At 43.0% G+C, this 17,440-nt stretch overlaps 1 protein-coding gene across 2 annotated transcripts in view; it reads right to left on the bottom strand.

The window, feature by feature from the left end:
* Positions 1-4,695: 4,695 nt before the first annotated feature.
* Positions 4,696-17,440, bottom strand: part of LOC103372827 (probable serine/threonine-protein kinase kinX) — a 49,481-nt gene continuing 36,736 nt past the window's right edge. For both annotated transcript variants that reach the window (XM_008302569.1, XM_008302568.1), the window contains exons 7-16: positions 15,768-15,923; positions 14,484-14,589; positions 13,494-13,767; positions 12,909-13,404; positions 9,897-11,226; positions 9,659-9,762; positions 8,791-8,950; positions 8,505-8,623; positions 8,062-8,155; positions 4,696-6,307 (exon numbers count right to left, since the gene is read on the bottom strand). In XM_008302569.1, the coding sequence (XP_008300791.1) occupies positions 5,835-6,307; positions 8,062-8,155; positions 8,505-8,623; positions 8,791-8,950; positions 9,659-9,762; positions 9,897-11,226; positions 12,909-13,404; positions 13,494-13,767; positions 14,484-14,589; positions 15,768-15,923 (3,312 nt within the window). In that variant the 3' untranslated portion in view covers positions 4,696-5,834. The remainder of the gene's footprint in view (positions 6,308-8,061; positions 8,156-8,504; positions 8,624-8,790; positions 8,951-9,658; positions 9,763-9,896; positions 11,227-12,908; positions 13,405-13,493; positions 13,768-14,483; positions 14,590-15,767; positions 15,924-17,440) is intronic.

Genomic DNA, 17,440 nt, shown 5'->3' on the forward strand with positions numbered 1-17,440 from the left:
CTCATTTTACTAAGCACTGCTTAAGTATTTTATTTATCTAATTTAATTAACGAACATGTGTGATTTGGTTTTCACTCGTGTCTTTGTTTCAAATCTAAAAATGAAAGTGAAACCAAACTCTTGAACGGCCTCGATGAAGGATTTGTCGAACTGCAATGTCAGTGTCAACACAAACTTCAGTGTTCAGTTTCCAACAACACACAGCGCAACCGTCAGTAAACAGATGCAGCGCGACCTCAGAGGAATTCTGTCACTGTGGCAAACATGTCAGCAACCTCGTCATGTCTATATATATACATTTATATATATATAAAGCTGCAGCCAGTGGCAGGGAAGCTGTTACAGTTCAATGTGTCATGATATGAGACGGCAAAACAACAGGACAGAGTGAGACTGAATCAGATACCTGCAGTCTGTCTAGTCTTTGTGGTAAACACGATAACGTCTTCATCAACTGCAGACTCCATAAATATCTCACTGGAAACAGGGAGTTCGCTGACGGGAAGACAGGTCGGTTTCCCCTGCGAGCGTAAACCAGCCAGGGTTGTCATTGTTGTGTTAATTGAAATTCCTTCACACAGCGGCGATCGGATGGTCAGCTATAATGTCACTGGAAACAATGACAGTTGGAGAGCGTCAGCCGGTCCAGATCCACTGAGGCTTGTACGCAAAGGTCGGAGGGATCGGACCAGTCTGATCCAAGCACAAACTGACCGTAAATGAGAGCATCAAAAATCCACTTCAGCAGTCAGTTCAGCTCCTCTGCAGATCATTAAAGCTGCACAAATCCATATTTCTAAGTAACGACAGATCATGACTACATGTAAAAGCTTTTTGTGCTAAAACTGCAGAAAGTTCTGACCTCATTCTGCAGTACAGAAAGCCAGAGCGTCCTTTAGCGTCCTTACACTCCTTGCTTTGATTTTGGTTGACCTTCATCGCTCTCCATAATGTCGTTAGCATCATTCCTGCGTGAGATGATCAAAAAGAGACGTATAAAAACCAGCAGGCAGGTTGTTGGAACAAAAAGTCAAAACTTTAATCAAAAAGAACTTACAGATGTGAACTAACAAAGAGCAGCTGCTGATCCAGGACACAATAACTGCAAATGTGAAGAAACGGATCCAAAAAACATAAAAACTGTGTGGCTGGCAGGTGGGGAACATTATTTTAAAAATCTAAACTTACAAACTAGAGTCTAATGAGGAACATGAGGAGAACCAGGCGGGTCAACGAGAGGTCGGCGAAAAGGTAAAAACAAGATTTGAAATGATAAAACAAGATAAAACAAGATGCAGGACTTTATATACAGAGAGAACTAATGGGAAGACAAGTTTAATCAGAAAGGGAGGGAAAACAGACAAAAGGAGGAAGTAAGACAACAAGAGAAACAAGGACAAAGATCTTCACAGATTAGAACTCAAGACAATTTCATTAAAACCAGGCAGCTGTTCTCAATGAAACAGCTCTGATGAACCCACTGTGTCACTCCTGCTCAGCACCAAACAGCAAACTTAGCAACGAGCTAATGAGTAAAGAAAAGTTTTAAGCTGCTGAAGAGTCGGTGGAGACCAAAGCAGAGAGTGTTGAATCACCAGGTGGATACAAACATGACTCCATGGTGATGCTTGTGGTGCACCAAGCTGGTAAACTTTATATGATTACATGATAGTCTTGTCTTCATATTTTGTTTTTTGTTGCCTTTAAGTGGCCAAAAAAATCTGTACATGTGGATTTAGATATTATTAGTATGTATAAGAGCAGTATGAGTAATATGGGCTTATTTTTTGAATCTAATTTCTGTTGCCCTGCTTAGAAAAATGGGACATTTAACCAAAAAGTTTACAAGCTGTTCAACTGGTGATAAACTCTCAACCTTTAAATGAATCCACAGCCTGGTCAGGTGTGGCTTTAAAGGACAATGATCACATAGTGAGACCAGCACACAGACACTTCCTGTTAAGACCACCTTAAAATACAGCTTTACTTAAAATGACACAATGAACTGGTTGTTGACATAATGGATGCTGGATGTCAGTCGAAACAAGTAGCCAGACACTTGAACATCCACAACTCAACCATGTTTGGTGTAAGAAATCATTTCAGACAGCCTGATATGACACAGGACTGCAAGGTGGCTCGGTGGATAGCACCGTTGCCTCACAGCAAGACGGTCGCCGGTTCGCATCCCGGTGAGGACACCAGGATCTTTCTGCATGGAGTTTGCACGTTCTCCCCGTGCAGCGTGGGTTCTCTCTGGGTTCTCCGGCTTCCTCCCACACTCCAAAAACATGTTGAGGTTAATTGATGATTCTAAATTGTCCGTAGGTGTGAATATGAGTGTGCTTGGTTGTCTGTCTACATTTTCAGCTGTACAGAGCAGATGACAGATGTTGTGTTTGGCGTCTTACAGGGGAACGCTAGAGGAAGTCAATGACATACGGAGAGGGAACTATGGAGGTGGCAGATGGGTGGCATGAGCAGTGATATGCCGAAGAACACGTCTGCATTTCACTGATGGAAATCTCAACGTCAAGCTGAAATCCTCACACCCATGTTGATCCTGTCAGTTTGCTGTCATCACTTTATGTTTCAACAAGACAATATCCATCCTCACGTCTCTGGAATCTGATCTTGGCCTGCATATCGTCCGGACACGTCACCCATCTGACGTCCGGTCTGGACGTCCAACAACACGATCCCGTCTCCCAAAAATGTCACTGAGGCGAGAAGTGGAGCAACATTCAACAAGCAGCATCGACAATCTAAATAACTTTGAGGTGTGACTCAGTTGTGATTTCTGGTCTGTGACTCCACTCCTCATCTGTCATCTCCAATACAGTCGTACTTGCTTGTTTCATAACGTCTGTGTTCTGTTGTAGCTAAAAAGAACCAATAGACTTTAATAAAACTTCTTCATGAAGGCTTTCCGTGTTATACTAATGAGTCCTGTGGGTATAGAAATAGTAATGACTCATTTGTTGTTGCTGAATTTAGCTGAATGTCCGTGAGACATTTCAATGGGAGCGGCTCGACGAAAAGTTCATTTCAGCACATTAATGCCAACTACGTTTAACGGCGACAGGATTTTTTTTTCAGAGCAGGATAGTGAGCTGTTCTGTTTATTCAAGCGTCTCTCTGAAAGTTTCTGTGATTTCTCGTCGATCTTAATGCCCCGAGCTGACATTAATACCCCCCCCCCCACTTAAAAACACACATACACACCTCTGTGCTTCAGATCGCTGCCAAGTTGGTTAGTTATATAACCTGTAAATGAGAAGGTCAGCACCCAGCAGTCATCGCCATGGATACTTGGCTCGGACGCACACTCACACACACACACGCACACATGCATGCGCACACACGCTGCGTACATCTTGGCTGGTCCACTTTGCAGCCACATGTGTGTGTGATAGTGCGTGGATCAGAAGTAGGGCAGCAGCAGCAGCGTTACCTAACTCACCCAGAAAAGACATCTGGGGAGTTTGAGCAGAGCCCCTCTCGCTGATTACAGCTTCCTGTGCACGAAACACCATCAATCACACACACATGCAAACATCGACTCACCGGCCATTTATGCAAACGCACAAACATTTGGCCACACAAGGAGAGAAAGTCTCACTAAGTCAGAGGTACGAGCCAAGAGAGTACAGTGAGTGTGTTTGGTAATGTTTTATGTTTTACTATGTGAGTAATCAAATAAATCAATTTAAAGCTATCAGTCTGATTAGATTTATGATCATCAGCTCGAGCGGCTTCACTCCTGTCTTGAGTTTGTTCAGTCCTTCCTGCATATTCTTCGAACGCAGCGACTTTCTCATTATAATAATTCAATAGAGTTTTATTTGTATGGCGCCAGTTCACAGCATAAGTCATGTCAGGGCACCCACAGTATTACATTAGAGGGAGAAACCCAGAGAAGGCAGGGATTCTCTCTGAGCAAATAGTTTGGAGGCAGTGAGAAGAAAAAAACTGTTTGAGGTGAGATTACAGATAATATAAGATAAGATATGCCTTTATTTATCTCACAGTGGACATTCACATAGCTAATATATACAATACATGCAGGATTGTGGCCCTCGAGGACTGGAGTTCGAGACCCCTGATCCAAAGTGTCAGTTTATTAATTAGACATAACCAACTTTACTTTTACTTTACCCAACATTTCTACAACTTTAATATTTGTTCAAAAAGGACACTGGACTTGATGTCAGTCAGCACTGAGTGTGAGCTACAGGCCTGGTAAAGTTTAGGAACTGTGCTGGAAACAAAAATAAAGAAATGAAGGAATTCATGGAGATCAAAAAACATAAAAATCCTTTACTTGGCAAAGGAGAAGATATAAAAACCATGCTAATGCCTTCCTCTAATGGACACCGTGATTTATTGCACATTAAAGACGTTTTGACCTTCAGATTAAATGGCTGAACTTAGTGGTTGGTAGAATATTAGATTTACTTTTAATTTTATGAAGCCAATCATCTTCCCTGAACAAGAATTTTTAATGTTTTGTTGTTGTTTATCTTCCTTTTTTTCTCTTTGCATTTGTAATTTGACTCGATGAAGGCTGCTCAGTGATCCACAGAGGATGAAGAAAGTTTGAATAAATCAATGTGTTTCCATTATAACCCCAACTGGAAACTGGAAACGTGGAAAACTGACAGGTGAGGAAACAAAACACAAAGAAAAAAAAAGCTGATATAATTTGTTCTTTACTCCACATTTTATGTACAAGACAAATTCTCAAAAAGGCAATACAAAATAAAACAAAATGCATGTTTACATGTTTAGTTACGGTAAAACAGAGATTAAACTGATACAGAGGAAGCCGTGACTCTTCTTTTTCCTGCAGTGATACTTTGCATCCTGAACTCCAAGTGATTAAGAATCTTTATACTGATTTATGTTTCATTTACAAATCATGATCCACGACAAGCTCTGCGACATGACAACGCGCTGGAAAAAGTATTAAAAACACAAGAACGTGACGATGATGATGATGATATCGATTCCTGAACAGCAGCAGACTTTTTTTTGGAGACGTTTGTAGTTTTCAAAATATCAAAAGAGGAAAAAATTGAAAGTAGAATTTACACTGACAGCCTGGAACATGTGGGACACTCTGCACTCGCTAAACACAACAAATATTATTAGTTTAGTGTCTGTAGATCAAGTCAGGAAGTAAAATGCAGAAGCCGGAGGGAAAAGTGGATCAGAGATTTGGACCAAAACTCAACACCAGCAGCAGCCACTTCTGCCCGTTTTTTCTTCGATGTTTTCCCATTTAAGTCGTCGGACCGTGAAGATTTTCCACATTCCTCGTATTGCTGCCTTAAAATAAACACAGAAGCACTGGCAGAGACAGAGCATCCATTCATCCTGCAGACAGAACAAATGAATCTCAAACCCAGAAGATTTATTCCATCTTTCTATAAAATAACGTCTCCTTCTTCCCTTTCCTGAAAAGTTTGTGATATCGAGCGGACTCATCTGAGTTAGATAAAAGTTAATATTTTACTGCTGTGAGGCTATTTTCTCTCATTCAGGCACCGTTAACATACTAAGACTGCTGAAAAAACACGGATCCACTTTCAAGTAGGACGCTTGAACTCTCGGGATCCTACTGCACAACATAAAGAAAGGACTTAAACACAGTCTGTCTTCAGCTGTGTGATTGGACGTTTTGCACCAATCAGAAGCCTGGAGGCAGGAGAATAAGAAATTTGTGTGCAAATGCATTCTGGTCCATTCAGACCCTTTCAGATCTGACCCACTTGGGCCTGCTTGGAGCCAACTCGGGGCCGTGTACCAGACCTTACCTAACCCCTGGCCCGTCACTGGACTATCTGGGGCATCTCGCTCCAGGCTTTGGCCTTCTTCTTGGCCAGCGCCATCCAGGGGGGCTCGTCCTGGGGCAGAGCCGAGGGCGGCAGGCCTCGCTGGGAGGACGCCGTCTGTCCGGAAGGCCCCGGAGCTCTCGTGGCAGACTTTTCCGGGGAGGTTCTGGATGAAAACGGAGGGGAGGTGACCGGAGACGTCTTAGACGGGGAGGCGGCTTTGGAGAACGGGGTTGGGCTCGTGTAAGAAGGAGATTTCGGTAGAACGGGGACCGGGGTTGGGGCTGATCTTTGGGGCGGGGCAGGCTGTGGTGGAGGTTTCGCTGCGGTGGGGGGCAGCTGGGGCTTCGGGGCGACAGGGCACGGAGGCGGCTGGGACTTTGAAGGCTGAGGTGGCACCGGAGCTGGAGGAGACAGAGGCCTCCGGGTGTCTTTTTCTACAGACGGTTTACTGAACTCCAACGGACTCACTGGAAGAAGAAACATGAACACACATGAACACAATGAAAACTAGAGTCCTGAAGTCAAGCATCAGACTGATGCTGACTGACTTTTTGATTGTTATTAATAAACTCAGTGACCTTAGATTTAGAGATGCAATGTGAGTAAATGGATAACTGAAAACCTTTTTTCATTACGCTTTAATTATAGTTTAAGAAACTTTTTAAAGCTCATCTTAAAGCTGACGTGGAGTTTATACTCCAGCCTGACTGATATGAGCAGAGAAACATCATTATCTGTGTATGTCTTCTCCTCTATGTGCTGATATCAAAACTTCTTTTCACAAAATATAACAGAACAAGATGTTTCGTGTAGTTTACAAACTGTGTTTTAACACAGATGGCTCACAAACTGTTGGCAGCACATGTAGCAGAGTGAGTATCACTACGGAGTCATGTCGTGTCTTCACAGTCAGTTGCTAACTAGTTTGTTAAATACATTGCTGGAAAATTAATAAACAATGTCTGACCCTTTTCAGTAAAACATAGTGTAGGGTCTATATGTATATAAAGATTTCTGACTGATTCATTGATATTACCACTTTCTGTAGGGCTCTATTTTGTACTATATGGAGATTATAAATAAAAAGTACTGTGGGGCCTCTAGTTTATTTAATATATTCCATTCATTAACTCAAAATATAGTCTGTACTGTATATGTCACAAATACAGTAAATGTCTGTGAGAGGTTTGTTAGATGTAAAAAATTACGTGCAATTTTATATATCAATTGTTTGAGCAGACATGTGTCATTTAAAACAGATTCTTTCACGAATAGCTAAAAAAAAAATAAGCAAGAAAATGCTAAATTTAAGGCACAAATAGACGCACTTTGAGTATGTTGAGATAACAGTGAGCAAAAAGGCACAAAACATATATACAGTAGACAGATAAAGTGTGATAAATCAGTGTGAATCAGACGGTGTGTGTTATGACAGTAACTCAAACAGAGTATTCATGTAACATGATCAAATGTAATTATGTAAATGAGTTTAAACCTTGGAATTGAATTGGACCATCTGTAGCCAATAAGGAAAAGCCTGACATTTAAAACTTCTGTTTAATTGCTGTGTGCATGTTATTATGTTATGTTATTATGTTATGATGCATGTTATCAGCTACCACAGAGAATTTACACAGCGGAGGTTAAAATGTTATGTCAGGGTTGCAGTAGCAGAAGTTGACCAGATGGGGGCAGCATTGCATCAGTGAAAGCTGCATTTGCGTGCAACAAGTTGAGATGCTGCACAAAGTGCTCTGTACACACGAATCATACCTACAGGTCATGACAGCGATATTTACTGCATAGAATGATCCCTTCAAGCATGTTCTAACCAACTCCAAAATAACTAAAATTCACAATCTGTTTTTTAACCTAATGTGCTAGTAAGAGTGCCATTTACTCAAATATATCAGACTTTTAAAAAAAAAATAAAATTATGGTCAGAAATGATGGAAAATGCATACATATCTGTCCAATAAGGTAACAAAACTGATTGTGGATAGCTCATGTTTACTCTCATGCATAATGATCCCCCCAAAGGCCGATTCTGGAAAAACCCTGGTCGTTTATATTGCTAAGCACTTTTAAATTCACATTTTAGTTTGACAAAACAAGATAAAGTTCACTGAAATGGAAAGTTTTATAAATTGGTTTTGGTCATTCAGTATCTTTCAGAGTTTCCAATCCAAGCCTGTGTGTGTGTCTGTTGGTGTGCGCTGACCTTTGGCTGTGGATTCAACGCTTTTGTTGCTTTGCTCTTTGCTGGCTGCTGAGCTGACGTACATCGGCAGCGAAGACTTCCTCTCTTGTTCCTCCTAAAGACAAAGTGCAGCAGCAGATCAGCCAGTTATGCAGATGATGGGGCTGGAAATGTGTGGTGATGGACTAAACAGCTCATTCAGGTGCACTTCCATCCAAATCATGTGTTTTTAGCAGGTTGGAGAAGAAAACCTAAACACGTACAATCTACCTTCTTCACATTTCTAGAAAACTGCTCCTGTGTTGTACTCAGATGTTGGCTACAAGACAATCACCACTTTATGGCTTGGATAAAAAATACTACATATACCGTATAATGCCTGTGACAGAATACTACGACTGTATACTTTCTTCATGTCTGTTTATTTTGATGATAATCACAGAGACCTGAGTCGATTAGATTACCTTCTTGACACCAATCTCCTCCAGCGAGTTCTCTTTATAGATCTTCTGTTTCTGTTTGGCCACAGAAATCCAGCTGGGAGACTCGGATCCAGCAGAAGCACTCCGGCCTGCAGCTGGGTCTGGATCGATAACACAGCAGAAACACCGTTACACCGCTGAGCGTACCAGAGGCTGCTCTTATTTCACTTTCCCAACTTTTGGCTGTTAAACCTGAGCAGATCATACGTAGAGAAAACCTTTGCTGAATAAAGTGACTGTATGCGTTTTTGTGAATGTGAACACACACCTGAGACACGTTTCAGTTTCGCTCCACTGTCTCCGGTTACGTCTGGTTTCTTAGGGAGGGCAGGCTTGTTGCTGATTGGCTGCGGTAGGGAGGGCTTAACGCTGATTGGTGGTGATTCGACTTTACAGCTGGTTGGCTGAGTCGGCGATTCAACCGAAGGCTGGATGACACACACACAAACAGAAAAATAAAATTAGACAATAAAACAGAACTTTTAAGCTCTCCTAAACGTAACACATAATTGATTTTTCATTTGGCCACATGGGGGCAGTAGAGAGCTGCTAAAAAACACAAAACAGTTTGCTTTAACATGGACTTGAGCATTCCTGTTATTGAGCTTTCAGTTTGTGTGTTTACTCGTGTGAGCATTACATCCTGATTTCATAATCTTGGGTAAACCCCTATCCTGGTGTTGGGAAATACAGTTTTGCTGGCTGAATACTCCAGAAAACCGGCATACTGTTGTACGTATACATCCTATAGTGACCTCTGATTGCTGCTGACGACCCGTGAAGGCACAACTTCAGCGGCACAATCCTGAATCTGTGGCCTACACACAGGATAAACATCCATAACACCCAAACTGTATCATAGATTAACTGATTATCCATTGATAATACTGCAGTTAGTCAGAAAATTTGGAAATTTATGACACCTGTTGATGTAAACAAATGATCTGGCCTCGGTTCACGCCTTGTTGTGTCTGTTTAAATGCTCTTAAATGGTTGATTTAACCTACAGTCTGCTGCATTATGCTTCACAGACAAGACAACTTCGGCTTCTTGCAGAAACTCTCAAAGCTGAACATCTGCACTGATTATAAAGACGGCAGTTTAATGTAAGAGACAACACAGTGTGGGTTCATCACCTCTGCGTTTTCCTCCTCTGAGCTGAAGCGAAGCAGAGCTGACGTCTTCCTCAGCCGGACTCCAAACGGATTGTCGGGGTTTCCCTCCACGACCACAGAGCTCTCTGCAGGAGGGACGACGATGGAAAGAGGTTTTTTTGTGTGATTTAGCTCACCTCCTGTCGCTTAGATTAGGACACTAACACAGGCCAAGAAACACATATGCGTCTTAATGTTTACCTCTGAATATGTTTCCTACCTTCTGTGTTTGCAGCAGCAGAGGCCTGAGGTTTAACCGGCACCGGCGTTGCATTGTTTTGTGGTTTGGCAGCGACGCTTCCTGTATTCCTGACTCTACCGGGGCTCAACACCATCTCAGCCTTCGGCTCATTTGCTGGCTCTGGTTTGACGACTGGTTCCTCCTTAGCTGCAGGTTCCACCTCTTCACTTTGGGGTCCAGGGAGGGCAAAAGACGAAGAGACGGAGGCAGGTGGGGAAGGAGGAGGCGTGAGGCTTTTTGATCTCTGCCAGGCCGGAGCGATGGTGAAGCGAACTTTGCTCTGATCCAAACTGGAGGGCGGCTGGTTGACCGTTTCCTCCACAGATGCAGGAGATGCAGCTTCAGGTTCCTGGATGGTCCGCTTGTCTGGTTCTTCCACAGAGTCGGATGGTTCTTCATGTACAGATGCAGTGTTTGCTTCTGTGGAGTCATGAGCGACACTTTCACTGGGATGTGCAGCAGTCGGAGGCAGCTGAAATGAGGATTTCTCTGAGCTGGGAGAGACCAGATTGATGTGGATGGTGCTGGTCTTGCTGGGACTGATGGCCCCGCTGTCTTGTGGATGACTCTCATCATGTGACTCTGGGAGAAACAAAGAAGGCGGCTTGGAAGAAACAGGAGCTTGTTCTTCAGCTGGGTGCTTCTCAACCTCTTTCGTCTCTAAATGGGAGATTATTTCTCCACCTTTCTGCTCTCTGTCCTCTTCAGTTTGATCTACATCAAGCTGCTTTGCTTCCACATCTTCCTCTTGCTCTGATTTCTGATCCATGAGGCGGACCTGGACGTCCTCCTCGGCTCTTTCTTCTCCATCCTCCCTCTCATCTTCAGAGTCTTGGTTGACGTTTTCTTGTTCTTCCTGCTCTAACGCGAGTTCTTGATCACACGGCTCTGTTGGGTCGCCATCCTCCTCACCGATTATTGGTTTTGTGGCGTCATCTTCAAGCACAACACCTTCATCCTCCTCCTGCACCGGTGTGGCACTTCGCACTTCTTCATTCTGTGCATCAGAGAGCATCTCAGGCATCTCCTCTGCCTCTTCGTTCTCTTCTTCCATGGCTTCCTCTGCTTCCTCCACCCCGTTCCCTTCATTCATCTCCACCTCCTCATAGTCGTCATCTTCCCTTTTCTCCTCCACCTCTGGCTCCTTCTCCGGCTCTATCTCCTCTTCCTCACTCTTCCCTTCCTCTTCTTGTTTTCCTGCCTGGCTGATTGGTTGTCTTGTATGCATATCATCATCATCTTCTTCTTCTTCTTCTTCTTCCTTGGACTTGACTTCCACTGCCTCCTCTTTGTCTCCTTCCTCGACATTCTGGAAGACAAATGAATGAAGGGGGAAAAGAAGGCAACAAATATGAGCTATTCAAATGCCGACACCTGTTTGTAAATAACATGCATAGAGATTTAAGAAACTTTGTAATCCAGGTCATGATCCTAGGAGCTTCAGTAAAGAGCAGCCGGACTTCTCTTTTAGGTTCTTGAGATGTTTGACCTCTTATTCAAGGCTTCTTCAGTTGGAGAGGCTCTTGGATGAAGGTTGAAATGTCTTCAGAAAGAAAAGTCAAGTTTCTTTTTTACTAAAGCTCCTGGGATTGATCATCTTGTTGGGAACGCCATCGACCTTCCCCAGCAGGAGAATGGACTCTGTCACGTTACAACAACTGCTCAAGGAACACGACCAAGAGCCCAACGCTTTGACCCAGCCTCAAAACCCGTCAGATCTCAGTTCGATCAAGCATCTGCAGGATGAGATGTAACAAGCCTGGATGCACTGAGGCCCACCCGACAACCCACAGGACCTAAAGGATCCACTAATGGTGCCAGACACCACAGGACGCCTCCAGAGGTCATTGGCTGCTCAAGGTAGACCTACACATTATTGGGCCCTTGGTTTCAAAGTTGTGGCTGATTGGTGCACGTGTAAAAGAACGTTTGTACTTATATCAATCCACTAAAACTTTCAGATGTTTCAGTCTTCTGGCCTGCCCACTTATTAATATATGAGGTGTGTCAGAAAAGTTCAAGGACTGGTGTCATAAAAGATAGATTTCAAATCCAAACTACAAACTACAAGTTCTCTCCTTCCAAGTAATCCCCCTGAAGTCTAACACACTGTCCCAGCCTTCTCTTCACGCCACCATGCACTCCTGGAAGGATTCTTCCAGGAGCCTCCGCAGCTCCGTCGTCACAGCCATCTTGCCGTCGTCGACGTCTTCAAAATCGGTTTGAAATCTATCTTTTGTGACATCAATCCTGGAACTTTTGCTGACACACCTCGTAAATATTCCAATACCAACTCTGGGTCAACATGACATTGGACTTACGACATGGAAGACAGCTGTTGGCTTCCTGTTTACAACTAACAGCCAAAATTATACTTTTAAAAAGCATAGTAACTGCATAAAATAACCAAATTTAATACTGCCAACACGACAACAAAAGTTCCCCAAATGTATTTCCATTTAAACCCAAACTACACACATCATTAAGCTGTTTTTGTGCTTAAACCTCAAGACTACTTTGTTCGTCTTATCAGCGTAACTTCATCATTACTCTCTATTGTACAAACAGACGGAACAATGGGATAGTTTTTAGATTTAGGACAAACTCTCCAGCAATAGCCTCAAGATCTTCATGCAGTTTGCTGAAAAGGAACGTCCTTCATCACAGCTGACAGTGTGACTACACCTGTAATGTTACCGGTTCTCTCTCTGCCGTCTCCTATTACAGTCATGGACCGCTTTTGTATTTGTAGTTTGATATCAAAAATTTTCAACTGACACCACTAAAATTGTTACTGTCTGCCAATTTCCAACAGCGGGGCTTCAGTCTCTGTGGTGTGAAGTCATTCAGGTTTGTTCAGCAGAACTAGTTTCCTAATATATACAGACGTTTTGGTGCCTCACAAGAAACAACAAAAGAAGTTTAGGACAGATGTTCAGTTCAAAAGGTCACAAACACAGATAGTTCTTGCTAATAATCAAAAATACATACATCGTGTTGATTGAATTGCTCCACAACTAGATCTTCCTCCTCCTCTTCTTCATCCTCTCCACCTTTCACCTCTTCCTCGACAGCAGCCACTTCTTCTTCTTCTTCTTCTTCTTCTTGAGTGTCAGCCTCCTTTTCTTCTTCTGTGGTCTGAACTGACAGGACGGAGGTCGATGGAGCAGCCTGATGGCCGACAGGCTCATCCTCCTCCTCCTTCACCTCCTCTGACATCTCCTCATCTTCTTCCTCCTTCATCTCCACGACGACGCCTTCAGTCTCCACGTCCAGAGACACGAGGGGAGTCTTCAAGGAGCTCAGCACCTCCTGTAGGAAGGAGCTCTCCTCCTCCCTGGTTTCGTGAACTCCGTCGTCATCATCTTCTCCTCCCGATGCCGAATAGCTTTCATCCTTGTTGTCCTCGGCTTTATCGGAGAGGCCTGGAGAGTCCAGCGAGTCCAGCGAGTACCCTCTGGGAGCAGCAGGGGGCTCTGGTGTGGCTCTAGAAGCAGAAATCAAGATGTGAGACTGATAAGAGAACAAAACAAAAACAAGCTGCAGCGCTGGGAGGAGGAAGTAACGTCTAATCACCTGGGACTGTCGGCGGAGGAGGCCCTGGAGCTGGGCTTGGAGGAGGGCCGGGGCTCCGAGGCTTCCTCCTCTGAGAGAGTCGGCTCAGGAGGACAGGAAGTGTCCGGGCTGTGAGAAACTTCCTGTTCTGCCGGCGACTCGTCCTCTTCCTCCTCCCTCTGCTCTTTATCTCTCAACAGGGATTCTCTGAACTGTTTCTGTTTCTCCTCATCATCTTCCTCCTCCTCGTCGTCTCCTCTTTCCACTTTTGGTTTCAGCTGATCGACAATCACATCTGATTCACAGACAGAAACAAAAGTCATGAATCAACACGATAAGAGACGAATGCAGCGAGGATATGGAAGTCTGTGGCTGCCAATGTAAAAGTGAAAAAAATCTAATTAAATTAAAGTTTCATTATCAGTTTGTGTCTGTGTGATGCATGACAAAATTAAAAATAAAATCTAGCTTCAATTTTCTAACTTGAATAGTTTTCCAAAATAAAAACAAAAATGCTGAGTGCTCACCAAAACATTTCATCCTAATTATGATAATTAAATACGATGGTTTCTTTCAAATTGCAAACCTTTTTGAGTCTTAATTTTAATCATTATTTTAGTTTTTCAGATTCTTTCAGGATGTCATTTTTCAAGATTTCTTGAAAACAGTAAAACATCCATTTTTATTTTTTATTTTTTGGTAAATTATGTAAATAGGTCAATTACTGCAATTATAATTTAAAGTTTAGGTTGACAACTGTTAGCACATTTGAACTATAATGTTGTCATTTAAGATACATTTGAAAAACTATGGAATGTATTTTTCCAATATTTTTAAGATTATTAAAACTTAATGTTGTCAGGTACTACGCACACTGAGGTGGAATATAAGAGTTCAGTTTGACTAAATGCTTTCATTTTAATATTGGCACTCAAAGACTTCCATACATGCATACTTATTGATTTAAAGTTACACAAAAGATTTGAGCAGAATAAACCCGATAAAACTGACCGTCTATCCTCCTTTGCTGTCGCTCCTCCAAAGCTTCCGTCTCTGGTATGGAGGTGGTCAACGTCTCCTCCATCACGGAGTCTCCTTCTGGTTTCCCCTCCAACCGCTGCACAGACACAAGACATTGACAGTAAATCAGCATCATCAGTTACACTCAGGTGGTGCGTTATGATAAAATCAGAGAGAACTGTAACCAGAAGAGCTACAAAATCTGTTCCACTGGTTCCACCGTGCAGTGAGACAGAACACTGGTTGCGTGCTTGACCATGAATTTTGACATTCTGTTTGAGAAAGCAGCCAAAACCACATAACTGGCTAAACCAAATATGTAAATAAAGGTGTTAAATATGATGGAAATGTTACTTCTGGGAGGAAGCTGAGCCCACAAGCAACTTCTACCGTACGTGGAAAACAACATTTACAGTAGATTAAATGATAAATAGATGAAATCAGTTCCAACTCTGTGGTAGATGCCACACACCACCGAACAACCAGACACAAGAACAGTTTCTGTCCACGGGCCGTCACTCGGATGAACATTTAAATCAGTCAGGACCAGCTCATTCTGATCCCTGAACCACTTTATAACCTGTACACACTGTATATCACATGTTGGTTTATATTCATCCCGCTGCTCTCTGTCCCATTGCACTCCCACTGAACGCATACAGGTGTCAAAAACTTTCTATTTGTTGTTTACAAATGTTCTCTTACACCCATTTTTAATGCTGTAACTTGCTGCTCTTATTTAACAAGCAATGTTTAAATATTTAACTGGTATGTGTTCACATAAGCAGCCCAAAAAAGCTCATTCTGATTAATAAAATCTTCTTTTTTACAACTTGAGTCTATGTGTTGCTCTGCTGACAACTACTTCAAGTGGAAATAATAATAATATACTCATCCAGTTAATGACTGAGATGTGGAAAAGCTTCAGTTTAGTTAAAAACAGGTCTAATTTATGACAAACAAACCAGTGGTCAGTGTGAAGTATGAAAGACTTGGAGGTAAATCACCCCGACTGTTTGCTGTAAGCTGACTGGATCGACCGTATTTGCATTTATTACAACATTTGCTTTCAGTTTAGTTGAAATAATCTGTCTAAACTGTTGGCTTTCCCGTTGATTGTCCCACTGCTCGTGTTTCCTAAAACTTTACACAGTCTCAACAATCGCCGATGCCAAACAATAGGAAACAAATATCCAAAACTCTGAAAATAAGACCCAGTCTTGTAATAAACCCTCGTTTACTGGGTGCACCAGCGCTTGTGTTTGTGTGTCTTACGCTGGCAGGCTTCCTCTTGTTGCAGGCTTTGTGTCTGAGGCCCAGCTTGTGTTTGGCAGCGGAGTTGTCCAGACAGACGAAGGGACTGGCCGGCTGGCTGAAGTCTCCCGGAACCACCAGGGGGCTCACTGCTCTGCTGGAGGCTGCACAGGACAGCTGGGAACAAGACAGGAGGCTTCACTGAGACCTTTCACACATAGATTATTAACACAGGAAACACTTGTTAAGGCTTCTCGAATGCAGGTGAACTACGTCTCTGCTGCATCTGGGCTCCAACAGCACGACGTGGATGTCAGGGGGGAAGCACTGCTGACAAAAGAACAACAACTGGAATTTGTCCACCCATGTCTCGGGGAAATCGTAACCACATGCCCCTGTATCCACAAAGTCTGTTTCCTGGAGAATCGGCTCCAGAGGGAACCGGTCACCTCGCGCACTTGAATCATCACCAGCTCGAATGTTAATAGAGAGAAGAATAGCCAGCGTTGATCACGACAAAGAAGGCAGAACGATGAAGTCGGCAGATAGGAAACGGAGCAGCAGCCGGAGAGGAGAGAGTCCAGCTGAATAAATATTAGCCGTCCTTATCTGCGGGAGCAACACTTGCTCTGTCGTCGCCGGAGAACTTTATGGTCGTTGCATTCTTTGTTATTGTGAATCTGCTGCAGAGAACGGTTACACTGCTTGAGTTAGTTCTTTAAAAGTACGTGCATATGTGATGGAAACGATGCCTTTTTAAATTTAGCTATAGTGTGAAAAAGCATATGTCATAGCATCACATGTCCAGATTGTTGCACTTTAAATTCTGTGTTTGCAAAACTTAACTTCGGCCTAAAAAACCAAAAACAAACGCACCATTTTTAACACTTTTGACCTTCATACACACAAAACCAAAGCTACGCTGCAGTCGGAAAGTACGCTCGGTTGTTATGATTTCCCCTTTAAAACTTCCCAACACCTGGATTGAGAGCCGGAGCAGCATTCAGACGAATATGAACACGGCTCTGCTTTGATGACATGTGTTTTTCGGGTCTCTGTGGGCTGGAGAGGCGGGGCGAGGCCGACTCTGAATACTATAACTACAAGCAGACATGCTGACTGCCAAAGAAACCATTGGAATGTACTGTGAACACACACACACACACACACACACACACACACAGTAGGTCAGTGGAATAACATGTACAGTACTGAGGCTGGAGAAAAGAGAATAAGAGGGTCAGAAAAACACAAGAGAGAGAAAGCAGAGGAAGAGGAGGTCAAGCTGCAGACTTCCATTTAAGGTTTGAAGAGCGGATAGAGGACCGGTTGTGATCACACACCGAGCGCATGACATCTATTTACCGCGCCACAGATGTGCGTTTGTGTTCCGAGATCACCGTACGAACTGGAACTAAAGATGAAAATCTGACATTTACTGTGGCTAATTCAAGAAGCTCTATTTATATCCGGATAGGATGTAAAAAGACGAGCATTGAATGAAGGAAAAAGCCTTTAAAGTTTCAGCCTGATGGCATCAAAGCGTGTTTAGTTGATGTTTCTCATACTTCGTCCTCGATTTCAGATGCTCATGTGGAATTAGGAGCTCGATATAGCCGCCTTGAAGCAGATTTTTTTTTTCAAGCAACAAACAAAACTCTGACACATGATGGCTTTGTACAGTAGAAACAGAC

Source organism: Stegastes partitus, unplaced genomic scaffold (assembly GCF_000690725.1).
Source record: "Stegastes partitus isolate 25-593 unplaced genomic scaffold, Stegastes_partitus-1.0.2 Scaffold1839, whole genome shotgun sequence".
Lineage (NCBI taxonomy): Eukaryota > Metazoa > Chordata > Actinopteri > Pomacentridae > Stegastes > Stegastes partitus.